This window comes from Carettochelys insculpta, chromosome 3 (genome assembly GCF_033958435.1).
Source record: "Carettochelys insculpta isolate YL-2023 chromosome 3, ASM3395843v1, whole genome shotgun sequence".
Taxonomy (NCBI): domain Eukaryota; kingdom Metazoa; phylum Chordata; order Testudines; family Carettochelyidae; genus Carettochelys; species Carettochelys insculpta.
Genome location: NC_134139.1, coordinates 74,563,096 through 74,590,572, shown reverse-complemented (window position 1 = coordinate 74,590,572; position 27,477 = coordinate 74,563,096). Strand labels below are relative to the sequence as shown.

Here is a 27,477-nt window from a genome sequence, read left to right as displayed (position 1 = left end):
TTTATACATTGTACATGAACAGGTTTGAGACATTAATTGTAAGTGATACATTGCTTTAAATTAATCCTGACAAAGCCACTAGTTTAGCACATCAGAAAGCAAACTTGCGTTTAAGTCAATCTGAAAATTTGGCAGGTCAAGATGGGCAGTAAATTGCACAATCAGACTTGCTCTACAGTTAATCTACACAGGGAAGCAAGACTTAGACACATAAGGACTTAAAATATAGATATTTTAGTTGCCTTTATCAGAAGGAAGGATTAAAAATGCAAAAAAGGGAATCACCGTCACCAATTTGAAATGAGTGACTCCTTGCCTGATGAACTTCCTTGTTATGTAAATCTTCGAATCCATGATTTTTGCTAGTATGCCGATAGTGTAGTATGATTTTAAAAAAAAAAAAAAAAGAGCCAACATACCTATCGCTTTTTCTTCTTGGACAGGTATTTTCCACACCAGCGGTAAAAGCGACAGAAGGAGAGTTAGAAGTTCTTCTCGACATGTCAGTTCCTATATTGGATATAAAGTATTTTTAAAAAACTACAAAATGTGACATTTTATAAAAATAACTGGACTCTTCCATGGGATATAGATTTCCTAATGTAAATTTTGTTAAGAGATTAACACTCAGTTCCCTTCATCCCCAAGAGCTATACTAGAGAAATAACTATATATGCATAAATATTACGCAAAAAGTGTTCTGGCCAGAAACCACAGACAACCAGAGAACACTGCAAATACCTAGCACATCTTTGAAATACAGCCTATAAATATCAAAGCTGCCCAAACCATTATTGTTGGAAGAGTTAGTCACACAAGGGAGGAAAAAAAACATTAAGTGAAAACTGAAAGCAAATAATGTCAGTTGATCTGAAAGGAGATATGAAACCTTAAGAAAAGGAACTGGAATTCTTTGCAATTGCAAGACATGTTATATATGTCTTTTCTTTAAAAGAATACATATATTTGCCTTGCAATTTTTTCAAATTTCTTTCCTTCTTTTGAAAAAGCTGTCAGCTATCTACCAAAGGGAAAAGTTATCTGCATCAAGGCACAATGGAATTTTACAGAAAGAAGTTTACTTATTTGTAATTTTGTTTTTCTGAATCTGTCAATACAGAGATTCCAGAACGCTCCATACTAAAAGAATTTTGGGCCCAGAGGGCAGCAGTAGACAGGATAGGGCATGAACAAAAACATGTCACTGGTGTTCATATACCACACTCTACCAGGATCTTTAAAGGTTGAGACGAAGATTTAGCAGCTGTTTTTCCCTGAAGAAGTTTTTCAGAAGCCTCAAGAAGCTGTGAAAATCACCTTGCAAACAAGCTATATTGTTCCTGGGAGTCAGTCAGATGGTATTATTTATTTGTAAATCAAATAAAAATATCTAGCTCTTATATAGCATTAATAATCCATAAATCACCAAGCACTTTACAAAGAGTGGTTACTATTTTATATAGCAACAGAGGTAGCCATGTTAGTGTGTATTCCAACAAAAACAACAGAAATGTAGTACTTTAAACAGACTAATAAAATTATTTATTCAGCAGGGAGCTTTCATGGGACAGATCCATTTCATCAGATCAATCTCATTTCCAATACAGACTAATATTTATAAAGTACACAGAACAAAGCAATAAAAACTGACAAATCAAATGCATAGGACTGAAGGAGGGGGTTGAGGAGGTGTTAATTGTCCTGCCTGAGATAATTACAAGCATCAAAGGAAGGGAAGCAGTCCTTGCAATGTGTGAGGTAACTGAGCCTCTGTTCATAATGTGTTAATATGTCAAATTTGACTATGAATTCCAATTCAGAAATTTCTCGCTCTAATCTGTTTAAGTTCTTTTTGCTCCAGGACACACATTCTCAGGTCTTCAACAGAATGGCCCACTCCACTAAACTGTTCACTGACCAGCTTATGTTAAACATTGTAATGGAAGGCGCACTACTCAATGAAACAGGCTGATGTTAGAGAAGATTCCCCAGCCTTGATCTGAGTGGAGATTCACACTCATCTCCATGAGTTGGTCTGTTCTGGTCTGGCTATGGTCTGAATAAGTGGGTCTGTCCCACGAAAGCTCACCTAATAAACCATTTTGCTAGTCTTTAAAGTGCTACTTGACTGCTTTTTGTCACCTCCATGAGAAATCTGAAGCTCAGCCACAAGATCTCAGCCATCTTGGCTTCTGCTGGAGAAGGATGGGCAAACTCTTCATCTAGCGTAACATGAGCTTCCCCTTGGAGGCAGAGGTAGTGTTAACGATCATCATTGACCAAGGAGGACTGGGTGCAAGAGGTACAAATTTGGAAGCTGTAGGTCCTGGGCACGGTCTCATGACCACCCTGGAGATTTGCAGATGCTAGGCATGTCAGGCAAAAAAATTCTATTCTAAAACAAAGCCATTAATGAATAAAACCATCAATGGTTTTTTACTTAAATTATAAATGTGAAGCTTTCCAAAGAGTATCAGATGAGGATACAAAATGTTCCGATCTGGATCGTGAAGTAGTGAGAAGGAACTCGAAGTAGTTAGTCTGCTCACACTTTATTGCTTTGTGCTTCCATCTAAGGTAAGTCAAGGCACACACATTGACCAATGCATAGTACCTCACACTTTCCTAACTGAGGTGCATGAATACCCTCAGAGGAGTATAACAAGGTTACTGAAAGACGAACTCTGCATCTCCCACAATATAGCATTGGTGTTATGGATATTTAGTCAGTTCTTACAATCTTGAAAGCCTCTCTCTAAGAGAAAAAATGAACCTCTGTCTCCTGAGTGCTTATTAAAAAGGTAACAATATATACTGCTGCAAAGTTTCACCCAGAAAGGAATGAAAGTTTCACTTGGAAAGCTTTTGGCCCAGCACGAATAGGATTAAGCATGTCTGTGTAATAAATTCACTATACATTAAACCCTTGAGTTACACAGGGGTGGTGTTCCTGCAAACCCAACACCCCCCCCCCCCGGGCTTAACTCAAATTCTCCACACAAGTCAGGGCAGAGATGGGAACCAGGCTACAGCCTTGCAGGAGCCAGGAAACTGATCCTGGGCCTCAGTCTGATATGCAATAAGCTCTTCACAGTGGTAGTGCTGCTTTTGTAGGCATCCAGTTCTCCTGTCTGCACACCTTAAGCTCCAAAGAGGAGCTGCCTTGCCCAGACTGGAGGGGAGCCCTGGTTCCCATCTCCCCACTATTTGCAGGACCTGGGAAACTGACTAGCTAGGTGCTGGTCAGTTTCTCGGGTTCCACAAGCAGCAGTCTGGTTCCCAGTTCCCCGCTACTCGTGGTACCTGGGAACCAGACTACCACTTGGTTCCTAGAAAGTGGCATGTGTAGAAACAGCCTACACATACTGCTGAAGCACGAAGAGACAATTTTTAGTGCATCTGGTAGGTTAAATAGCTTCTGATCGTGGCTACAACAGGGTCATACAAAAACACACTCTCACTTTCAAGTGACATCATCAACAAGAAGCAGGTTGCAGCAACTCCTGCAAATATTATTTGTCTGATCGACTTGCTGAATAAGTGAGACTGAATGGATTTGTGGGCACTGAAGTTCTATTTTGGTTTATTTTTGAATGAAGGGTGGAGGGGCTGTACATAATTCTGTATTTGTAAGTTCTGTGTTACATTCTGTGTTCACACACTTTATATTTTGTGCTGTAACAAATATATTTAAAAATGTAGATAATCACAGAATTACAGGGCTAGAAGGGACCTCAGGAGGTCATCTAGTCCAGCCCCCTGCTTCAAGCAGGATCAACCCCCACTAAGTCATCCCAGCCAGGACCTTGTCCAGCTGGGACTTAAAAACCTCAAGGGATGGAGAATCCATCACCTCCCAAGGCAACGCATTCCAATGCTTCACCACCTGCCTGGTGAAGCAGTTTTTCCAAATATCTAACCTACACCTCTCCCTCTTCCACTTCTGACCATTACTCCTTGTTCTGCCATCTGACACCACTGAGAACAGTTTCTCACCCCCCCTTTTTAGAGCTCCCCTTCAAGAAGTTGAAGGCTGCTATTAAATCACCTCTAAGTCTTCTCTTCTGTAAACTAAACAAGCCCAAATCCCTCAGCCTCACCTCATAGGTCTTGTGCTCCAAACCCTTAATCATTTTTGTTGCCCTTCGCTGAACCTGCTCCAGGAAATCCACATCCTTTTTATACTGGGGGGCCCAAAACTGGACACAATATTCCAGATGTGGCCTCACCAGTGCCAAATAAAGATGTAAAAGTATTTAATAAATCCTAAATTACTAGTCTATTATTTAACAGTGGATTGACCACACTTTTTAAAAGCAAATGACGGGCCTAAAAGGTGACTGTATCTTAAGTTAATGAGCCAAGGTAATATTAAAAGTTGTGTTTTGCAGATAGCTGCACTCAGTGCTTTTTTGCTAGAAAAAAAGTGTCAAACTCAACTGCCCCTCCTCCCGTCCCCAGGTGGCTTAACCCCTCACAACCCCAAACCACCCCAGGCAGCATAACCCACCTCCCCCTACCCTTGCACAGCCTCACACAGGAGTGGCCAGCAGCTCCCAGCATGGTGCATCCATGCACCAGCCGACCAGGGGGGTGGGTTGGGGGGGGGGGGGGAGGAGGAGGAGCCAGAACACCATTCCATGGCATTCCCACAGAAAAGCAGCCCTGGCAGTACTACCTGTTTTTATGGAGGAGATTGTTTGCCTTGTTTAATAAAATGTGTACTTTGTATTGAATATTTCTGGGTTGTGGGATTAAACTATGTTGACATTATTTAGAAACAAAGACAAAGAGCTGAAGATACAGTACTGTTTAAATTAGAGACTCTCAATAGATTAGAATTTGATTATGGAAATGGGAACACAACACAACACGATATTTAAAAAAGGAACTACAAGAAAGAGCTCACTACCATCTTGAATTTAATTGGATTTTAAACATCCAATTTCTGTGTGAGTACATGTGAGAGGCTGGACTGTCTTATGTTTGCACCACCCCCTGCCCCAGAAAATGCAGCCGTGAGGTCCTCCAAGCAGGCTAGAGTGGCTGCAGGGGAAGCAGCCAATCATGGCCTAGCAAGCCAGTAAATAGCAAGCTGCTGGACCAAAGCCAGGCAATTCCTCTTTGGAGCTCCAGGTGGGCAGACTGGGGAACTTGACTGCAAAGAGCTTATTGCAGACCAGACTGAGGCCCACGGTTGGCTTTTGAAGAATGGGGCTTGGCTGGTTAGGAAGAGCTGCAGAACCTTGGATAGGGTGCTACTGGGACTTTGAAACAGAGTATTGGTACATGCACTCAGCCAGGAGGTACTCATAAGAGACAAATGCAACCCCATTACAGAGCAGTGTGTCTTGTATTTTTTTAAAGTCTGTATGCTTATTGATGTTGAGGGTCTTTTTAGCAAGGGGAAACATTAAAATGGGAAAGGGCTAGCAAAACATGTTAAGTGAGCAAAATAAGAAAACATGTTTGGAGCTAACTTTTCAATCAAGAACAATGAGTTAGATTTCTAGGAGTCTTGTTAAATGGTAGAGCACTGGGAAAAACAAGAAAATCAGTAATTACACATTAATCTCCAAATAAAACCACGTCATGTGACACAGGAAATCACAGTCAGGTATTGGTGACAGTGTGCATAGACACTGAACATGGATGGCCAAACATTTTCCATAAAGCTGGGGGGCAGGGAGAATGTTGACAGAATGAGGTTTTTGACAAAATGAAACATAATTGCAAGTGTCTGCCTTCCTCTTATTATTTTACTGGAAATTTTGTCGAGGGAAGTCAAAACTCCCTGCTAAAAATTTCAAGTAAAAAACCCACTTTGTTGCCTTTGCTGATTCAGTATTTTATATAGGGAGAACCCCACTATTTCTCAAACTCTAGTATTGTAATTCTTTGAATTGTTCAAGAGATGCACAATACTATGCTCTCTTAGGTCCTCATTCCTACTACAAATTCTCATCTCTTTGCTACAGTCCAATCTTTTAGCACAACCCTGGAAGACCACCATACTAGTGAATCTGATTGTAGGATTAGGACCTACACAGGGATCACATTACAGGCCAATGAAATGCAGACCACCTGAGATGGAATGTCAAAGATGTATATGTAAAATGTTAATACAACTGAAAGAATATAAATGAACTAGGGCATCTTCTTTTACAAAAAACGTCCCTGCGAAGCACAGACTGTAGCATACGTATTCCATTAGTTTCAATGGAAAGTGTAAAAATGAATCCTAATGGAACGGATAACATGGGATGATGTTTAAATGATGCTAAAAAGATTAAATACAGAACAGAGCACTGTTTAACAAAAGCCACTTTTCCTGAAACAACCTTATCACAAAAAATATTCAGCTTAACTTCATTATACTGAGTTTTCTCCATTCCCTGTATTTGACTAAATATTTTCCTGCAATTAAGAAATAAGAAAAATCATGACTCAGCCAGCTCAACTAAAAAAAATCAGCAGAAGTTACTTCACCAGGAAAATTTTTCTATTCTAATTAGATTACTCAACAGAAAGTATCCAATTTACCTTATCAAACATGGATCGATGTGTTTTTTCCTATTTGAAAACACTGAACAGGCCGTAAGTCATACAAGTGTAGTGGGCTTTTTTAAAAAAAAAAACAAACCATCAGTAATTACATATTAATCTCCAAATAAATGTTAGCCATACCAATTCAGTATAAATTGTACTAAATGTATTCACTCACAGTGTTTGTGCTTGTGATTTTATTGCAAGTCAAGCTTATTTTATATAAATTTTTTAAAGCCTCAGCTTCTGGATTCATATTCCTTTATGAACATCCCAACTTTAGTTTAAAAAATACATTAAGTTTCAAGCTATCCTGACAATACAGTAAAGTTGGAGAACATACCCAAAGAGCTCAAGCACCACAAAGGAAACAGACCCAAAACAACAAGAAGTCCTGTGGCACCTTATACACTAGCAGATATTTTGAAGCATAAGCTTTTGTGGGCAAAGATCTGCTTCACCAGATGCATCTGACAAAACGGGTCTTTGCCCACGAAAGCTTATGCTCCAAAATATCTGTTAGTCTACAAGGTGCCACAGGACTTTTGTTGTTTTTGACGACACAGATTAACATGGCTACCTCTCTAATACCCAAAATAGTTCCTCAAAACTTTCAACTTCTCAAGCGGATAGTGATTTTTGTTTTTAAGGGGGGGCCCTGAGATGATTTTTGTAAATCCTGGAAGCAACCGCAGTTAAAGTAGCCAGCTCGGCACCAGGCAAAAAAGCACAGGGTGAACTGGGTGGGCTGCATCTTATCCCAAATCTGAGTAATGATTCAGAAGCAGCTCCAGAACCTGCTGGAGCACAATAGATAAAATATGCTAGACTATTTAAATATTTCTGTAGGAGGGAAATTTCTGAGGCAGGTTATGGCATTCTGCTAGAGATCCCCTAACGAACCCTAAAGTCTAGAGTAGGCCTATAGTCCTATAGTTCAGAAACCCAGTTAGCATGATTGGAAGGTTACCCCCACTTGGTCCCCACTCATCTAACCCAAAAGACCCAGGGAAGGTCATCCCATCTCAGACAGGGCCTTGGACTTTGAAGGGAGGGATAGTTGCCCTGGCAACCACATTCCAAGAAGAGGCCACGCATGTGAGAGCCATCCCATTTATTATCCTAGGCTGGTACATAAAACAAAAATGTGCTATTGCTCTATGTTGTTACTGTCTTTTGCTTTAATCTTCAAGATAATGCACCTCTGGATACACTCACGTGAAGGCACCATGATTACTCTTGTAGGCGAGTCATTAATCCAATTAGACACAGTTGTCATTAGATGTCTGCTTTGTTTAAATAATTTGTTGAGGAAAACCACCTGTACTAGAGATAAGGTGTTCTGTAAGCTATGGATGGGGACACTATGTAACCTTTTTAGATCGGCTTATTGTGCTTATTTCATCTCGCTAATAGAAGCTATCCAGCGTTGGAAGAAAAACACCCATGCCATTGTTTCTGTCCACCAATCAGCATCCTATATAATCAATTGTAACCTACTTTCTGGCAGTGTTCACTGAGCCTAACAAGCTAAGTGACAGTCCAGCAGTGCTGTGTGTAATAAGCCCTCCTGCTTGCTTCATACATGGTGTCCAGACTTTGTTCCAACAATTTATTTCCCCTCTCTGCTCTCCCTGTTTGGCAGAAAGATTTGTATCACAGGAGGAACTTACAACCCTACCTCTCTGCCAACTTGCCATCACGCACACTGCTGCGCAAGTGACTAGATTGGAAGTGAGTCTGTCCCACAAAAGCTTATCACCTAATAAATTATTTTTGTTAGTCTTCAAAGTGCTACAGGATTGCTTTTTTTGTTTTGTGAAGACTCAGATTAACACTGCTACCTCTCTGTGACTAGGGTAGAGCCATACTGTATACAAATGGTACACACATTGCCGGTAATGCCCAGGGGCAATGAGCAAACAAGGGCACTTTTGACACCACATGAATAATTATTAAAATAGGGGATCAACACACAAAAAGTATAAATTAAGGAAGCATGTTTGCTTACGGTCAATATTTTGGGCCTTAAATACTCATGTAGAGACCATGTTCATGAGTACAGAAAAAATGGAGTTTATTAAGCCACAATATGAAGAGGAAATGGAAAGTGTCAAAGCTTACTATTAGCATCCCTAATGAGCACTGAACTAAAACTAGCCTCTTTCCTCCTCATATTTACAATGTGTACCTTCCCTAGTTCCTGTTCATCCAGTTTTCATTGGCTAACTGCTGGGCTGCCAATCAGGCTTGACTAAGCTGGCTTTCCAATCACCAGTAGCTTGGCATCTTCAGCATTAGCTGTTTCAAAGGAACATGGATTTGTCTTTTTCCAGTTTTCTGGAAATAAAGAAATCTGCTACTATTAAGTTTACTGACTTTCACACTTGCTTTTTGACCATGCAAAAACAGGAAGAACACTAGAGTATACCATCTCAAAGGAAAAATGCAAACAAAAATCCTATCAAAGAGGCACATACTGCTACAAACATCTTCTTCAATGTCAAATAGCATAACATGCAAATTGCTGTAATACAAACACTATTTACACATCACTCAAAACTAGGAAAAATCATTACCTGATCAATGATGGAATTCAGCATGGTAAGCAAAGTAAAACCACGACCTTGAACAAGGTATTGTCCCAGTGCCGCCATGTGAGTTTCCTCCTCTTCCTCCTCCCTGGCCTCGGCTCTCTGGGCCACAGCATTGCAGAGACGATTGACATCTGTCAAAAATTCACGTGCCAGTGAGTTACTGGCACTGCTCATGTCTGACCTGAAAATATGAAAAAGAATAATAGAGAAAACCCATTGTATCAAAGTTTAAGAAGTTTAAAGTTTTCAAGATATTGAACTGTACATCATATCGAAAACATTTGTTTTAAAAGCTTATGCATCCGCTATTTCATCTCCCATGAAACACACTAATCATAAATTAGATCTCTACCACTTGTAAATTTTGAAGGGTTCCTGTTTCTCATCTACAATATTAATTGATTTTATTTTTTAAACTGTTAACGTGCAACACTTATTTATAAAACAAAAATATATATTAGATGAATTTCCACACAGCAAAGTTTCCTTAGTGAATATATAAAGGGAAATGAATGGCTTAACTCCAGTCTTCTAGTAACCAAAAGAAGCTGTAATGCCCAGGCTGCATATTTAAAAACTGCTAAAACTTGAGTGAAAATGAGTAAACACTCATTGTGAAAGCAATCTAAATGCATATTTTTGCACTTCACAAAAAAGAGTATATGCATATATGCATGTAGACTAGGATTTCTCAAGACAGACTAAAGGAGCTAAATGCCAAAATCATATTGAATGTCAGTGGGATTTGCGCATCTAGCTCCCTTCTGTGATTTTGATAATCCCAGCACCACTGTGTAAGGAAGATGAAAGTGCTTAAATAGTAAAGGGATTCCAGCATCTTTCCCAGGATTAGCAGTCTTTACTTACAAAATAATTAAGAAACTTTTAAATACCTTAAAACAGAGTTAAGCATCTCAATTTCTAACATAATTTAACATTAAATTCTGGATTTAACCACGATTGACAGTTGTCCTCTTAACGAAGCAAATGATTGAAATATTCACTAACAACGTATGTCCAAAATGTGATTCTACTTTGGAGATGACTCAAATGCAGTGACACAGCAAGATTACTTATATGCCCAAACTCTTGAATTTTAATATCAAAGCATATAGTCCATTGAATTTCAATATTTCAAAAAATTAGGAAACTTAGAAATATTTCTCTCCTCTCCTTTCAACTACTCCAATGGAATTACGTTTCTCTTGAAAAGAGCAGGAGAGAAATAGAACACCACAAAACAAAATTACAGAAAGATCGTAAGTTATATATGCTCCTGAGGAGGGCATAGTGAAAGTGTCATGAAATGATGGTGACTACAGAAACATGGGGTACACTACAACACAAATAAAGCAAAGTACATGTATGCAGTATGGCTCCTTTCAGTTACAAGACCAGATACAAGAGGTAAAAATAAAAATTAAACTTGGGAGTTAACATAGGAGATTGTTAAGATACAGGTCTAATTGACTCCCTTCAAACCAACAAATGGAAATAAAAAAAGTCTCTCGGATGCTTAGCTGTTCTTTAAAAAAAAATTGTATTAATGCTTATGGAACCGAGGAAAACGGCCTTTGGAGTCATTGTGTCAAATATGTAACTTAAAATAATACAAGTCTACAATAAGTTTAGTTTTAAGAAGTTCTGATACACAAAACATCATTGTGCGAATGCTGTGATCTCTACTTTAACTGAAAGTTGAATTGTGTATGGAGTACCTTTTTTTCCTGGCAATAAAATGGTACACTTGCACCACAAGTGTCTGTAACATCAGACATCCTAATAAGTGTGTGGTCATGGAGGAGTAATCCTTGCTAAGAAGGAATCAGAATGAACAGGATGAGTGGTTTACAAACATATGAAAAAAAAATACTGGGGAGTTCAGGATCAGCCAGTGCAACTTATGATACAGGAAGGACCAAGGGGTCTATGAAAGCAGAGCCTTCAACCATGCACAGTAGCAGAGGAAGAAAGAATGTTTTGTAACCAGAAAGGAACTAAGCATGACTAGATATCTTCAAAAAAAAGTAAATGTCAAGAGATTCCTCTCTCCTCTTCCTTGAAAAACCTCAAACTGAAATGAAAACAGAGATGAGAACTCAGATGAGCTCTTCAGTTTTCAATCATCCCTATTTGAAGGAGGAAGGTGAGAGGTAAGCATTTCCTAAATATTTAGGCACAACAAAACTATTGCTATGGTGTATGTATAGCTCTTACCAACTACGACTCATGCAAATGCTGCCAATAAAAAAAAAAAAAAAAAAAAAAAAAAAATCTATGCACACTTATGACAATGTCTAAATATTCATGGCATGTAATATAAGTGCTAATTGCTACTTACCAGCTTTTTTTTTTTAAATACAGCTTTTAATACATTTCTCCTTTTAGAAGAGAAAGAACAATCCTGGGAATATTTAAAGTTTTACCTGTAACACAAGAGAAACAGATTTAAGTCACTACATCTTTAAATACCTGCAATATACTATTTTCTAATTTTGGAGTTAAAGACTGAATGTAGTGTTTCATGAACTTATGCAATTTATAAAAAAAATTCTTCAAGTCTGAGTGTTACGACAGAGGACTGACTCAGTCTAACGCTTTCCGATTCTGGTAACAAGGAATAAAAGGCTACACATACAAGACAAGCTAACATAAAAAGCTACAGACAAAACGTTTTTTTTTTTTTTCTCACCCCCCATGCAAGATTATGCCCAAATAAATCCGTTAGTGTGCGTCTACACTAGGAACAAACTTTGACGTTGGGCACTACGTCAAAGTAGCCAGCAGAGAATCCATACACACATTTTCCTTTACTTCAACATTAACTTTGAACCAGGGAGCCCAACTTCGAAGTCCTTACTCCATTCCTACGAATGGAGTAGTGCCCTACTTCAAAGTTTAACTTTGAAATAGGGTATGTGTAGACACAACTTCTAAGCAGGCAATTTCAAAGTTATTTTTGTAGTGGAGACACAGCCTTAGTCTCTGAAGTACCGCGGGACTCCTTCTTACAAAAAAAACTGTTCAAATATTTTGAAACAAATCATTGACCAGCATTTTTTAGCCCAGCGGAAGTGATGCTGCCACTTGTTGAGCTAATTTTACTTTTTTGACGGAAGAGCTATCTTGCATTGACATAATGTAACTACTACAGTGATCTTCCAACAGCAGAGCTGTATTCGTACAGCTGTACTTCAGTAGGTTTGTAAGGCTTTAAGAAAAAAAATGAAAGCTATTCACAAGTTTAAAACAGGAAATATACACACAAATGAGTTACAGCGTTAGATTTTTTTTTTTTTTTTTTAAACAAGTGAGAAATTGCACGTGTCCTCTTGGGTTGACCCATGCTAAGCATGTCTAGAAATCTTTGCCCCTTGGAGTCCCAACTGTTCAGAGACACCAAGTTTCTCTATCAGCAACGAAGGGTCCTGTGGCACCTTATACACTAACAGAAAAGTTTTGAGCATGAGCTTTCGTGAGCAAAGACTCACTTCATCAGATGAAACATTTGACCAGCATCTGATGAAGTGAGTCTTTGCTCACGAAAGCTCATGCTCAAAACTTTTCTGTTAGTGTATAAGGTGCCACAGGACCCTTCGTTGCTGTTACAGATCCAGACTAACACGGCTACCCCTCTGATACTTGACAAGTTTCTCTATGTTTCTCTCCTGATTCCAAGCTGATGGGGAGTTTGAGAGTAGGCCTCAATTTCCTGGAAGGTCTCTGTCCTTTGAAGCTATACTAATTTGTCTTCATTGCCATTTTTTGTTCAGGAATGCTATAATATTTTTCCTGGCTGGTGTACAGATATTTACAATGCAAACACTCAATATAACTTCATGCTATGGCATACAGATATGATCAGTAGGCTCAATCATGCAGCAATCCACAAGCTTTCCATGAAGTGTAAACACTAAACATAGTTCTAATATCAAGGAGGTTCTAAGCCTCTTTTGGGCAAGTTTGCATGGTATAATAAGCACGTGCATCTGCACTGTTAGAAGTCTGGATATCAAGATAAAACTTAATTAGTGCAGAAACAGGGAAGTGCTGTTACAGGCAACGTTAAACAACTATAAGTGAAAAAAACTAGAATTAATCGCATTTAAGTGAAAACACTACTGACTAAACATTTTCAGTAACTTTTGCACCATGCTTGTACTAAAAACCAAAAGTTTCTTCAGTGGCTTGTTAGAGAACTAGGGTGATCTTATGGTTAATGCATTAGACTGAAACTCGGTCTGCACAAATCACTGCCCTAATACACACTTGGTGGGTGACACTCAGCAAGTCACTTACTCTGTCTTGTTTCAAATATGAAGCTATAGCCCCGTTGTATCTTTAGAATGCAAGCTCTTAGTAGTGACTATAATCTCAGACATCTGCACAGGGCCAAGAACAATAAAATAATCTCAGTGGGGACCTCAAGGTGTTACACGAGCACCAGAGCCCCATCTTCTATTATCCAGTTTCTACCAGTAACATTTGCAGTGTCACATGAATTTCATTACCCTGAAGACTGCGCAGAAACCTTTTGTTGTATTTGAAGTATTTCAATAAAAATATTTTAAAAAGTGGTTATGTCTTCCTTATAAATTGTTATTTTACAGCACACATTAAATCTAGTGTCAGCATAATTAGAGCAACAAGAAACCAGCTACTGTACTTGTATTTCTCGTGAAATAGATGACTCATCATTGCTTTGGATCTACAGAACTGCATTAGTAAACAACAACAAATAAAGTATGCAAAAGGACAAGGAAAAGCAGTGGTATTAAAGTGGAAACATCATCTAGAGGGCTGTACAAGTGTCTTATTGTGTTTGCCAAGCAAAAACTAGCACCTGGAGAGGCAGAGTGAAAAATCTCAAGAGCCAACTTAAAAGGCAATCTAGAAAGGAAAACCAAAAAGTAAGGACAACTACTTATAAGTGTCCCTTTCTTATAGGTTTGTTTCTTTTGTGCTCTTCAAGGCAGCACTAGAAGCATGTAAGGAAATTCTGTGAAGAAAGGGGGGGAAAATGGATGGTGACACCATTACTGAGAAGTCTTCTGTTGTACCCTGCATGGCATGTGCCATGTTTGACTTTCTCACAGATGACAAAGAATTTTGTATGTTCCAAGTGCAAGCTGGTTGCCATTTTGGAAAAAGGAGGTCAGAGGACTTGAGACACAAATATCAACCCTCAGGTTCATTAGAGAAGGTGAAGACTTTCTGGATAGAAGGCATCATTTAGTACTGCAGGAACACAAAACACGGAAGAGAACTGGATGCAGGTTACATCCAGGAGAAGAAAAACAATTCAGGTCTCTCCAATTCCAGTGGAGTTAAGCAACCGTTTCTAGCCTCCCCGCAGAGGTATTGTGGTGGAGATAGCTGGGACAGATACTTTACAGGGAAAGGATCAGAAGACAACCCCAAAGATTGTAAAGGTATGGGATGTGCAGTCAGTCATACGGATGGGAGTTCTATGACCACCACCCCCAAGAGAAGAAGGCAGGTGGTGGTGGTGGGGATTCCCTCCTAAGAGAGGCAGAGTCATCCATCTGCCATCCTGACCTAGAATCCCAGCAGGTTTGCTGCTTACCGGGAGCTAGAATCCAGGATGTTAGAGTCTCTTCCAAAAATCATCAAGCCTGCAGACTATTACCTCTTCCTACTTCTCCATGTATGAACTAATGATACAGCCAGGAGCGACCTTGACAAGATCACTGCAGATTATGTAACCCTAGGAAGAAAGATCAAAGATATGGCACACAAGGGGTCTGGGCAGAGATCACCCAATTGCTGAGGTAAATGTGTGGTTGCATAGGTGGATTTGCTTTCTTCAACCATGAGATTCTGTTTCAGGGACAAAGATTGCTAGGAAGAGATAGGATCCACCTAATGAAGAGAGGAAAGAGCATCTTTGTGGGGAAGCTTGCAAACCTAGTGAGGAGGGCTTTAAATTAGGTTCATCGGGGCAGTGACACAAGCCCCGAGGTAAGTGGGAAAAGAGTAGAGAACAGAGTAGGATTCCTGGGTGTCAAGAAGAAAGCGGGCCAGTCAGCCACTTCACTAAGGCACTTGTTCACAAATGCAAGAAGCCTGGGAAGCAAACAGGAAGAATTAGAGGCCCTAGCACAGTAAGAGTAGTGTGAGGCTGGAATAATGGAGATTTGGCAGGATGACTTGCATAACTGGAGCACAGTCATGGAAGGGTATGAACTCTTTAGGAAGGACAGGCAGGAGACAAATAGAGAAGTTACGCTCTGTGAGCGAGCAGAACGATTGTTCTGAGCTCCAGCGTAAGGAGGGAGAAAAGCCAATCCAGTATCTGAGTTAAGCTTAAAGACGGAAGCAACAAAGGGTGATGTCATAGTTGATGTTTGCTATAGACCGCTAGATCAGGGAGATGAAAATTTCTTCAAAGAACTAAGAGAAGCTTCCAAATCACAGGCCCTGGTTCTCTGTGAGAATCATCCAGACATTTGTTGGGAGACCAATATAGCAACACACAGAAAATCCAGGAAGCTTTTGGAGAATGTTGGGGATAAACTTATTGGTATAAATGCTGAAGTAACCAACCAGGGGCCATGCACAACTTGACCTGCAGCTCATAAACAGGGAAAAGCTAGTAGGAGAAATAGAAATAGGCAGCAACCTGAGCTGCAGTGACCATGAGATGGTAGATGTCAGAATTCTGACAAAAAGAAGAAAAAGGGAAGCAGTAAAATACAGACCCTTGATTTCAATAGAGCAGACTTCAACTCCCTGAGAGAACTGATGGGCAGGATCCCTTGGGAAATGAAGATGAAGGGGAAGAGAGTTCAGGAGAACTGGCAGTATGTTAAAGAAGTCTCACTGAAGGCACAGGAACAAGCCATCCCGCTGCATAATAAGAAATGCAAATATGGTAGGCAACCAGATTGGCTTAACAGGAAAATTCTTGATCAGCTTACACTCAGAAAGGACGTAAGAAGCAGAAATGTGGACAGTTGACTAAGGAGGAGTATAAATATACGGCTGGAGAATGCTGGGCAGTAATCAAGAAAGTGACAGCACAAATGGAACTGCAGCTGGCAAGGGATGTGAAGGGTAACAGGAAGGGTTTTTGAAGGCATGTTAACAATATGCAGGTTATCAGAGAAGGCATGGGGCTGTTACTGGATGAGAGAAGTAACCTGGGTGACAGATGATGTAAGAAAAGCTGAAGTACTCTGCTTTTTTTGAGTCAGTCTTCACAGACAAGGACAGCTCCACACTACGGTGCTCAACAATACAGTATGGGAAGTGGAGGGCAACCCTTGGTGGGGAAGGAATGAGTTAAGAGCTACTTAGAAAAACAAGTTGTACACAAATCCATGGGTCAGGATTTAATGCACTCAAGGGTACCGAGGGAATTGGCAGATGGTATTGCCGAGCCTATAGCCAGTATCTTCGAACACTCTTGGAGACTGGGAGAGATCCTGGATGACTGGAAAAATGCAAATGTAGTGCCCATCTTCCAAAAAGGAAAGGAGGACAACCCAGGGAACTATAGACCGGTCAGCTGTACCTCAGTCCCTGGGAAAATAGTGGAGAGTATCCTCAAGGAATCCATTTTGGAACACTTGGAAGAGGGGGAAGTGATCAAGAGTAGTCAACATGGATTCACCGAGGCGAAGTCGTGCCTGACAAATTCGATTAGCTTCTATGATGAGGTAACAGGCTTGGTGGACAAGGGGAAGTCAGTGGATGACCTTTACTTCAGCAAAGCTTTCGATGCAGTCTCCCATAACATTCTTGCCCATAAATTGAAATATGGATTGGGTACATAAACTGTAAGATGGATAGAAAGCTGGCTTGATGGTTGGGCCCAACAGGTAGTGGTCAGTTTCAAGTAGAGTGCCCCAAGGCTTGGTTATGGCTTTATTAATGACCTGGATGCGGGACTGGATTGCACCCCTCAGCAAGTTTGTGGATGACACTAAGCTAGGGGGAAAAGGTAGATATGTTGGAGGGTAGAGATAGGATCCAGAGTGACCTGGATAAACTGGATGATTGGGCCAAAAGAAATATGGATGCGGTTCAACAAGGAGATGAGTAGAGTCCTGCACTTGGGACGAAAGAATCCCAAGCATTGTTATAGGCTGGGAACCAACTGGCTCAGCAGCAGCACAGTGGAAAGGGACCTAGGGATTATGGTGGATGAAAGGCTGGATATAAGTAAACAGTGTGCCCTTGTAGCCAAGAAGGCTAATGGCATATTGGGGAGCATTAGGAGGAACATTTCAAGCAGATCTAGAGAAGTAGTTGTTCCCCTCTGCTTGGCACCAGGGAGGCCACATCTGGAATACTGTGTCCAGTTTTGGGACCCCCAGTATAAAAAGGGATGTGGATGTACTGGATCAGGTTCCGCGGATGGCAACAAAAATGATTAAGGGGCTAGAGCACAAGACCTATGAGGATAGGCTGAAGGATTTGGGCTTCTTTAGTTTACAGAAGAGAAGACATAGGGGTGATTTAATAGCAGCCTTCAACTTCCTGAAGGGGAGCTCTAAAGAGGAGGGTGCGAAACAGTTTTCAGTGCTGTCAGATGGCAGAACAAGAAGTAATGGTCTGAAGTTGAAGAGGGAGAGGTGTAGGTTAGATATTAAGAAAAAACTACTTTACCAGGAAGGTGGTGAAGCATTGGAATGCGTTGCCTAGAGAGGTGGTAGATTCTCCATCCCTCGAGGTTTTTAAGTCCCTGCTTGACAAGGTCCTGTCTGGAATGACAGTGGGGGTTGATCCTGCTTGAAGCAGGGGGCAGGACTAGATGACCTCCTGAGGTCCCTTCCAGCCCTACGATTCTATTCCTCCCCATTCAAGATTAATATCACTTTTTGCAAGTCAAAGCACAGATTATGTTTAGTCATATCACTTGTCACGGCCTCCCAGCTAGCTGGGAAAAATGATACCAACATATATACAAGTATCCCTTTTCCAGCAGCATATTTACTAGCTAGCACATCTATAAGAACATGTCAAAGCACCTTGTCTTTCTATTTTGTTTAAGGCCAGTAAAGAACAGAGACAACAGTACAGTCTTACTGAGCATCTGAAAAAAACCTACATAAATTATTACGATATGGATATGTGGATTGTGGGGGGCAGGGGACTGTCAAAACAGCCACCAGCAAGAGTTGGTGACCAGACTGAGGCCACTAAAAATTTTGTTGCAAAAACCCCTATTCTGGAGAATCATTCATGACACTATCTTGGGCACTCAGTTAAAATAAAATAAAAAAAGAGTCAAATGGTTTCAGAAAGTATTTTTTATAGATTATAGAAAAAAAAAAAGTCAGATGCAGAGCAATCCATTTAATACAAACAGAAAAACAGGTAAGTTTCATACAGTCTGCGAGTAGCTTCCGAGTACAGGAAAGCTGCCAGTCAAACAAACATCAGTATTAGTATTTGTTATATTCTCGGTGAAATAATTTAGTACAGTATTATAATTACTTCGCCTCTACTTCAAGTGTTTAAATCACCACTATTGCATTAGTGGCTTTACTCTGGAATAAAATTTATGTGAAGATGAGTCACTTCACACTGCAGTCTAGTATTGACATTAGAAATTATTTTCCTCCGTCTCATCATTTACACCTATTAATTCTGTTCAGTCGAGTATTTCGGAATGTTACCACAGCAATATTAATTACACTGTTTTGGATTTTATTTATAAATGTTGGCTCTATAATTTCAACGAAATGAAGTCACAATACAGGACACTGGTATATTTCTACCACGTCAAAGGAGAAATACTCCCAAGGGTATTTTTGGCTTTTATCTGATACAAGTATCTCTAATTACTGTGATTAGCAAAGATAGCATTGCAGAAGATGATCAAAGTTAGGTGAACTCTCACTTATCTTTGCATTTGTTTCAAAGCATATTAAAGTTTTTTTTATGCAAAAGCTAATCCAGAGAAGGACAGGAACAATGAATTATAGGAGGGCCAAGAGCCCCAGTTTGAAAAAAAATGGCAGCTACTGACTGACAATTTTCCACTCAGCAGAGCCAGGATCAGAATGATTATCCATAGACACAACAGTCTTTTTCAGTTTCAGCAATATATCTTTCCTCTATTTGCTATTGGTCAGAACTTTAGAGTCAAAGCTAGATACAGATGTCAGAGAAAAGAAGTTGGTTCTTATCGGGGGCGGAAATCAAAGTACAAAAAGGCAATTTACTTGAATAAAAGTGTGCTTTTTAAAAAAAAAAAAACAGATTGGTTTTTCAAGTTACAAAAATCCCAATTCTGAAATTGTCTAAGTCAATTAAGCTAGCTATGTTTTAAAAGCTTTAAAACAAAGTATCCTTTCTACTAATTAGGACAAACATTGTTTACATTGATGACTATGCACTGAAAAGAATATGCTCTTATTCACAACAACAACATTACAAGCAGGATGCTCCCTAAGATTATGTATTAAATTCCATGCATTTTCATGAGTCACTTTTAAATGTTGATATTTGCTAGTACTCAATTCACTACATTGTATCTGAGCTACAGCAGATAATCCCTGTTTCAACTATTGCAAAAAAAGTAATTTCTCAGATACCAAACAAACATACAATGCTCAATTTACACTTAAAAGACAAACATGTTTATCTGAAAGACATATTTTTCAACTTAGTTGGTGACTAACACCTTAAAAGACTAAGACTAATATTTTCATGACATACTCATTACTTCTTACGTACTAAATGCATGTGATTTCACAATGATATCGTGAATCTATGACATGCCACTTTTCACTCACTGATGAATCAAAAACATGGACTCAGAAGATTCCTATCACCCCTTGAATTGTGTCATTTCTCCAGTCACTGCTTCTACAGCAGGTTGTGGAATTCACATACCTGGAGTCTCGTAAGAACAAGTTGGACAAACATCTGCCAAGGATAGCCTAGGTTTTAACTGGCCCTATCTCAGTCCTGGGGACCGATTACTTCACAAGGTCCCTTACAGTCTTACACTTACATGAATCCACAAAAACATGGTTTTTAAAACACCATTTAAAATTAGACTCTATACCTGACTGATTTTTAGACTTACCAAGTGTTCACATTTTTGTAACATTCAGTGCATTAGCCAGTTTTAAGTAAAGAAATGGTGGTTCAAATCCCAGTTCAGACATTACTTTGTTGCATGACCTTGGGTAAGTCATTAAGGCTCTCTATGCATCAGCTTTCATTACACAGTAAGATATGCTATTAACTTACTTTACAAGAATATTCTCAAACCAAAAATGTTTTTGAAGTTCTATTTACATGCAAAGTATTAAGACCAGCCTGAGGAAGAGAGGAGAATACATTCCTAGTTCTTAACCCTGTGCTTATTCAAGTTCAGTGGTTGCCATTAACCTACGAGAAACATATTACAATGGGTCCTCCATTGTTAACCATTTGGCCTGAAGGCAAATAAAAGTTTGTAAAAGGTTTAAAGAAAGATCTGAACAGGCAGGAAAAGCCTGTGGGTGAGGAAGGAGACCCTACCTATAGGTATGAAGCAAACATTTGCTCTACATCAGGAAGTTAAATACCCTTGCACCGAGAAAGCAAGAGAACAGCACTTTTGCTTGATAGTTGGAGAAATCTCAACACAGCTTGGCTGAAAATACACTGCAGAGAACTTTATAAAGTAGTAGGTAACCTGTTACATTTAGCAGCTGGAAGTTTGTTTTTTTTTTTGTTTTTTTTTTTTGCACTGCTATTCTTTGATAATAAGCTTAATTCATGTTTTCATGAGGAATAAATCTAAGGGCTCTAGTGTTCAATGCTGGTTCTGAGGTGACTCTTACAAGCTGATGTGTACTGATCCTTTTGGAATATTCATTGAATAAGAGGTTGGACACTGCAGGAAATGCTCCAATATTCGGGACTGGTATGTTTGCCTGCCACTACCTGTGCAGAAAGAGTAAGTTCTGCGAAGGCCTGAAACATAGCACTTGCGCTGCAAAAGGCAACTGGATTCAAAGAGCTGATCCACAACAGGTAACGATAAGACTACTTCATGGTAGAGGATAAACAGAAGCGAGATGCCTCACAACCCCAGGGAGCATCACAAGAGCTATTTCAGAGTTAAACTAGTTTTCTAGGTAGAAAGATACGACACTGAGCCAGCAACAACCTAAAAAGCAAACTTTAAAATGACGTTAGATACTGAAATCGTAAACAGGGCCATTTGTAGATCAGTGAAGTTGGGGGGTGGGGCGGGAGGAGAACAAAGTTGGACGACAAGAGAGTGTGCTTGTGTATGCGAGTAAGTGCATGAATTTAATATATCATATGCATATGACAAAGTACTGATTGATTGATATATTACCAATAAAAAGAAAGGTTACTCACCATAGTAACGGTGGTTCTTCGAGATGTGTCCCTGTGGGTGCTCCACATTAGGTGTCGGGCTCACCCGGTGCCGCAGATTGGATCTTCCAAGCAGTTTCTGCCGGACCGCGCATGCGCCAGTGCGCGCCGCTCCCTTGCGTGCTCCTGGCCACGTGCGCGATCCGGTCCGCACCAGTTCCTTGACCAACCGCCTCACATGCTCCTGCAAAACACTAAACAGAGATCCGAAGCGGGGAGGATGGGCGGGTAGTGGAGCACCCACGGGGACACATCTCGAAGAACCACCATTACTACAGCGAGTAACCTTTCTTTCTTCTTCGAGTGTCCCCGTGGGTGCTCCACATTAGGTGACTACCCAGCAGTAACCCAAGATAGGAGGTGGGTAAATCGGATCATGTACAGCTTGTCCCCGAGAGGACCGCTGTCGAGAGCTGGGTATCCTCTTGGAATACCCTGTGAAGGGCGTAGTGCTTGGCGAAGGTGTCATAGGATGACCAGGTTGCCGCTCTGCAAATGTCTTTTAGCGCAATGCCCTTGAAAAAGGCTGTTGATGCCGCCACCGCCCTAGTGGAATGAGCCCTGGGCATGGCCAGTAAAGGAGTCTTTTTGAGTTCGTAGCACATTTTTATGCAGGATATGATGTGCTTTGAGATTCTCTGCAAAGAGAGACCTTCTCCTTTCGATTTGGGAGCGAGAGAGACTAGGAGTCTGTTTTCTGGAAGGACTTGGTCCTGTCTATATAGAAGGCTAGCGCCCTCCTCACGTCCAGGAGGTGTAGGTGCGCCTCTTTGTTAGAGTTATGAGGCTTTGGATAAAACGAGGGTAAAAACAATAGATTCGTTAATATGAAACTCAGAAGAAACTTTAGGAACAAAGGCTGGATGCAGCCGTATGGTTACCGCCTCCTTGGAAAATACTGTGCAGGGTGGCGTAGCCATAAATGCCGCAAGCTCGCTCACCCTGTGAGCTGACGTGATTGCGAGAAAGAAGGTTGTCTTTATCGTAAGGAGGCAGAGGGAAACTGTGGCCAAAGGCTCGAACGGTGGTCCCGTTAGCGCATTAAGCACCAGGTCCAAGTTCCACGAAGGTGGAAGCGGTTTCCGAGGGGGGTATAGGTTTACCAACCCTTTGAGGAACCTGGTAACCATGGGATGGGCGAACACCGTGTGCCCTTCCTCTTCATGTCTGAACGCCGAAATGGCGGCAAGGTGGACCTTTAACGAGGATAGGGAGAGTCCTCCTCTCTTGAGGTCCAGTAAATACTCTAATATTACAGGTATAGGCACCAAAAGCGGGGCTAGCTGTTTGGTAGAACACCATGCAGTGAAGCGAGTCCATTTCTGCTTGTAGGTCTTCCTGGTGGAAGTCTTCCTGCTACTTTCTAGGACTTGTTGCACTTCCTCCGTACATGTGCTCTCTAGGGAGCTGAGCCATGGATTAACCACGCTTGTAGTCGCAGGCCTTGGGGGTGCGGATGCACTATGGACCCCTGGGCTTGCGTGAGCAGATCCGGCGCCACCGGAAGGGGCATCGGTGGACGGTCTGACATGCGCAGGTGTAGGGGGAACCATTGCTGTCGATCCCACGTTGGGACTATCAGGATCATTCGGGCTCCTTCTCTCCCGGCTTTCTGCAAGACTTTGTGGATCAGCACTGTGGGAGGAAAAGCGTAAAGCAGGGGGCCCCTCCAGGAGATTGCGACTGCGTCCCCCAGGGACCCCCGTCACAGTCCTGCCCTGGAGCAGAATCATGGGCACTTCTTGTTGTGTTGAGTGGCAAACAGGTCTATCTGCGGAAAACCCCACGCGTGAAAAAAATCGGTCGTAGCAGATCGGGACGGATCTGCCACTCGTGCGTGAGTGCGAAACGCCTGCTCAGCTGGTCTGCCTTCACATTGTGAGCGCCTGGTAAGTACAAGGCTTTCAAGGTTATATTGTTGGCGATGCACCAGTTCCACAAGCAGACTGCTTCCGCACATAAGGCACGGGACCGAGCTCCTCCTTGCCGATTTATATAAAACATGGTGGAGGTATTGTCTGTACTGATCCCGACTACTTTGCCTTGTATATGGTCTCGAAAGTGTCTGCAGGCGTCGAACGCTGCTCTGAGCTCCAGTATATTTATGTGCAGTGACAGTTCCATGCAGGACCACAGTCCTTGCGTCACCTCTTCACCCATGTGCGTTCCCCACCCTATGTGGGAGGCATCTGTAGTAAGAAAAACCGATATTTGTGGTTGGTGGAAGGGTACCCCTGTTAGCAAGTTCTTGGGGTTTACCCACCATTGCAGGGATTTGCGCACCTCTGTCGTGGGCGACACCACCCTGTGAACGGTGTGTGCTGCCGGTTTGTATACGCTCGCCAGCCAGTGCTGCATGCTGCACATGTGTAACCTGGAGTTCTGTACTACGAACGTCGCTGCTGCTGCTATGTGGCCCGGCAGCTGTAAGCACGTCAGAACCGGCACCATAGGGCTGAAGGTGATGACTTGCACGAGGGAGCCGATGGCCCGAAAGCGTGTCTCTGGTAGATACACTCTCGCTGTAATAGAATTTATGCGTGCCCCTGTGAACTCTGTGTGGGGTCTATCTTTGATTTTGCCAGATTGATAACCAGGTTGAGTGAAGAGAACGTGCCTGCTGTGACACGTATCATGCATAGTACCTCTTCCTTCGAGGCCCCTTTGAGTAGGCAGTCGTCCAGATACGGGAATATAAATACCCTGTCTGTGCAGGTAGGCTGACACCACTGCCAAGGTCTTGGTGAAGACTCTGGGGGCCGAGGAGAGGCCGAACGGTAGGACCTTGTATTGAAAATGTTCTTTGCCTACCATGAACCGGAGGAATCGTCGGTGAACCGGATGGATATTTATGTGAAAATACGCGCCTTGTAAGTCGAGGGCTGCGAACCAATCTCCACTGTCCAGTGCCGTAAGGATGGAGGCAATTGTGATCATCTGAAAGCATTGCTTGCGCAGGTACCGGTTGAGGCCTCGAAGATCTAAGATGGGCCTCCAGCCTCCCGTCTTTCTCCGTGAGGAAGTACCTCGAGTAGAACCCTTTCCCTTGCAGTTGCTCCGGCACTCTTTCCACTGCCCCATGAGCATGAGATGGTCTACCTCCTGCTTGAGCCTCGCTACGTGGGAGGCCTCCTGGAGGTGGGGCCTGGGTGGAGGTCGTGGCAGTGGGAGGGGATGGTGTACCCCGTGGCTATGATCTCCAGCACCCATTTGTCTGTGGTGATCCTTTGCCACTGGTCGTAGAATGGTCGGAGGCGATGGTGGAATAACAGCTTCGGATGACCTTGTGCGATGGTAGTGATGGCGCAGCCCTGGATCTGTGTGTCAAACTTGTGGCCTTTGGCCCTGCCCCGAGGATGCACACCTCTGTTGGGAACGTCGCCTGGGAGCTCTGTACTGCTGGTGCTATTGATGTCGCCCTTGCTCGTAACCCCTGTGGTACTGGGGACACTGTGGCTGGTACTGGTACTGGTACCGTCTTTGTTGAGGGTAGTACTGTTCCTTTCTGTATGGAGGGGTGTAAATCCCCAGGGTCCTAAGTGTGGCTCTTGAATCTTTACTGGAATGAAGGACCGGGTCAGTTGATTCAGCAAACAGCTTCTGCGTGTCGAAGGGAAGATCGACAATCTTTGCCTGCAGATCCCTCGGTATACCTGAAGTCTGGAGCCAGGACTCCCTTCACATCACCACTGCCATAGCTGTGGAGCGTGCTGCTGTGTCCGCAACATCCAGGGCGATCTGAACTCCCGTCCTCGAGGCCGCGTAGCCTTCTTGCACGACGGCCTTGAGCACCGGTTTCTTGTCCTCTGGAAGCGAGTCCATTAGGGAGGTTAACCTAGTGTCGTTGTCGAAACTGTGGTTCACTAGATGCGCTGCGTAATTTGCCATTCGCAACAGTAGTGTGGAGGAGGAGTAGACCTTTCTGCCAAACAGCTCTAGCTTCTTGGCATCTTTGTCTCAATAGATGTCTTTGATCTTTGTTGTGACGACTCTACCACCAAGGAATTTGGTTGTGGGTGGCTGAACAGGAACTCCATGCCCTTCACCGGCATGAAGTGTTTCTTGTCCGCTCTCTTGTGGACAGGCGGAATAGTCGCAGGGGTCTGCCATATCGTAGTGGCGGACTCCAAGATTGCTTCGTCAAGCAGTATTGCTATTTTGGAGGAGGCCGGAGGTCTCAGATTTTTGAGGAGCTTATGGTGTTTCTCTTGCACCTCTGCTGTCTGGATGCCTTGAGTGAAGGCCACCCTTTTAAACAGCTCTTGAAACTGTTTGAGATCGTCTGGAGGATGGACGTCCCCCGGGGCCGTAGCCTCGTCCCGGGAGGAGAGCAAGGAACCACTAGGATACGCCTCTCTGGACCCTTCCGGTTCCTGTTGGCGATGGTACATCCACTCGCTGGAAGCTTGCAAGGGAAAATCTCGGGGTTCCATAACCAGTCCCCCCTGAGATACTTGAGTCTCTGTCCCCGTTCGCGATTGCCCTCGGGGATACGGGACCGTCTGTGGGGATCTTTCCCTGGTAGATTGCCGGTGGTGTCTATGCCCCGCGTGATAGGGACAACCATGGCAGCATGGGCACTGTTCTTGGGAAGGTGACCTGGACCACTCCCTTGGTGCATACCCCCTGCATCTGGGGGAGCGAGATCATCGAGAGACCTGGGACACTGGAGAGAGCGATTTGTGATAGTACTCCAGCGGCTCAAACCCCAAAAAGTGTGAGGGTGGTCCCAGCCAGGGTGAGGCTGGTTTTAAAAATGGAGATGGGGGCTCCGGGTAGGCTAGGGGGGACCCCTGCCTTCTAGTTGGGAGTCTGCAGCATGACCGGAGGGCTGAGAGAAAGCAACTCTGCAGCCCTGTCTGGAGAGGGGCTGCAGTGCCTTGTTTTCTGTGCAGCCTTCCCCCTCCCTTGAGGGGGTGGCTCTGCCCCCTGACATGCAGGGGATCTCGGCCCCGTCCGCGCCCCGCTCAGCACGCTCTTGGGCGGTGCCGCGCGGGCGGTGTCCTCCGGTGCCTGCAGGCTGCGTGCCTGCGCGCTCTGCACCGCCGGTTCCCCGGGGGTCGGTGCCGCTGCCTGCGGTGCCGCCAGTACTGGCGCTTGTTTAGCCGCCGCCCTGCCTGCGGTGAGGGGCGGCTGTTTGATCATCGGAGGCTGAGCCGCCTCCACGTGGCTCTCCGTGCTGCTGCCTATCAGCTGTTGCTGCAGCTGGGGGCTGTGCGCTCCTCCCGTCCCGCTCGCTGCTGCTGCCGGCAGGGATCGGGTTGGGGAGACTTTCCTCCATTTTTGCGCTGATGGGGTGAGGGAGGCAGCTTTCCTTTTATGGGCCCCAGAGGGTCCCTCCTGCTGTGGCCGCTCTGGCACGTCTGGCTGGAGGGCTTTGTCGAATAGCAGCATTTTAAGCCCCATCTCCCTGTCCTTCCTTGCTCTGGCTGTTAATTTTGCACAGAAGGAGCATTTCTGCGTAACATGGGACTCCCCAAGGCACCTTATACGGTGACTGTGCCCATCAGACGCTGGCATTGCCTCTAGGCAAGACTCACATTTCTTGAATCCTGAAGAGGACATTGTTGGTGTGTCTTTTAGTTGTTAATGGGGTACTTAGCACCTTCTCTGCGCTGTTTTCCCCCTCTCGGATAGCCTGCTGTGGCAGGAGGGCTAATGGCCCTAGGCTCCTGGCCTCCAGTGCTCCGCTTGTTACTAGGACCAGACTGAATTCCGTCCCGCTTGTTGTTTCTTGGTTGTTTTTTTTGAAAACAACAACTGGCTAACTTAAAAATAGACTAAGAACTTGAAAACTTTCAAGAAAACAGCTAAAAACCACTGAATATGCTAAGTTGGCCGTAGCCTAGTCAGATTCCGTTTACAGCCGACGGCGGTTAAGAGGAACTGGCAGGGACCGGATCGCACACGTGGCCAGGAGCATGCAAGGGAGCGGCGTGCACCAGCGCATGCGCGGTCC

The 27,477-nt window shown here is 43.0% G+C and overlaps 1 protein-coding gene across 1 annotated transcript in view; it reads right to left on the bottom strand.

The window, feature by feature from the left end:
• The window catches only part of LYST (lysosomal trafficking regulator), a 172,316-nt gene that overhangs the window by 128,807 nt on the left and 16,032 nt on the right, over positions 1 to 27,477 (bottom strand). Inside the window, exons 2-4 of the mRNA XM_074990129.1 lie at positions 11,485 to 11,569; positions 9,126 to 9,324; positions 420 to 510 (exon numbers count right to left, since the gene is read on the bottom strand). Coding sequence (XP_074846230.1) covers positions 420 to 510; positions 9,126 to 9,317 — 283 coding nt within the window. The 5' untranslated portion in view covers positions 9,318 to 9,324; positions 11,485 to 11,569. The remainder of the gene's footprint in view (positions 1 to 419; positions 511 to 9,125; positions 9,325 to 11,484; positions 11,570 to 27,477) is intronic.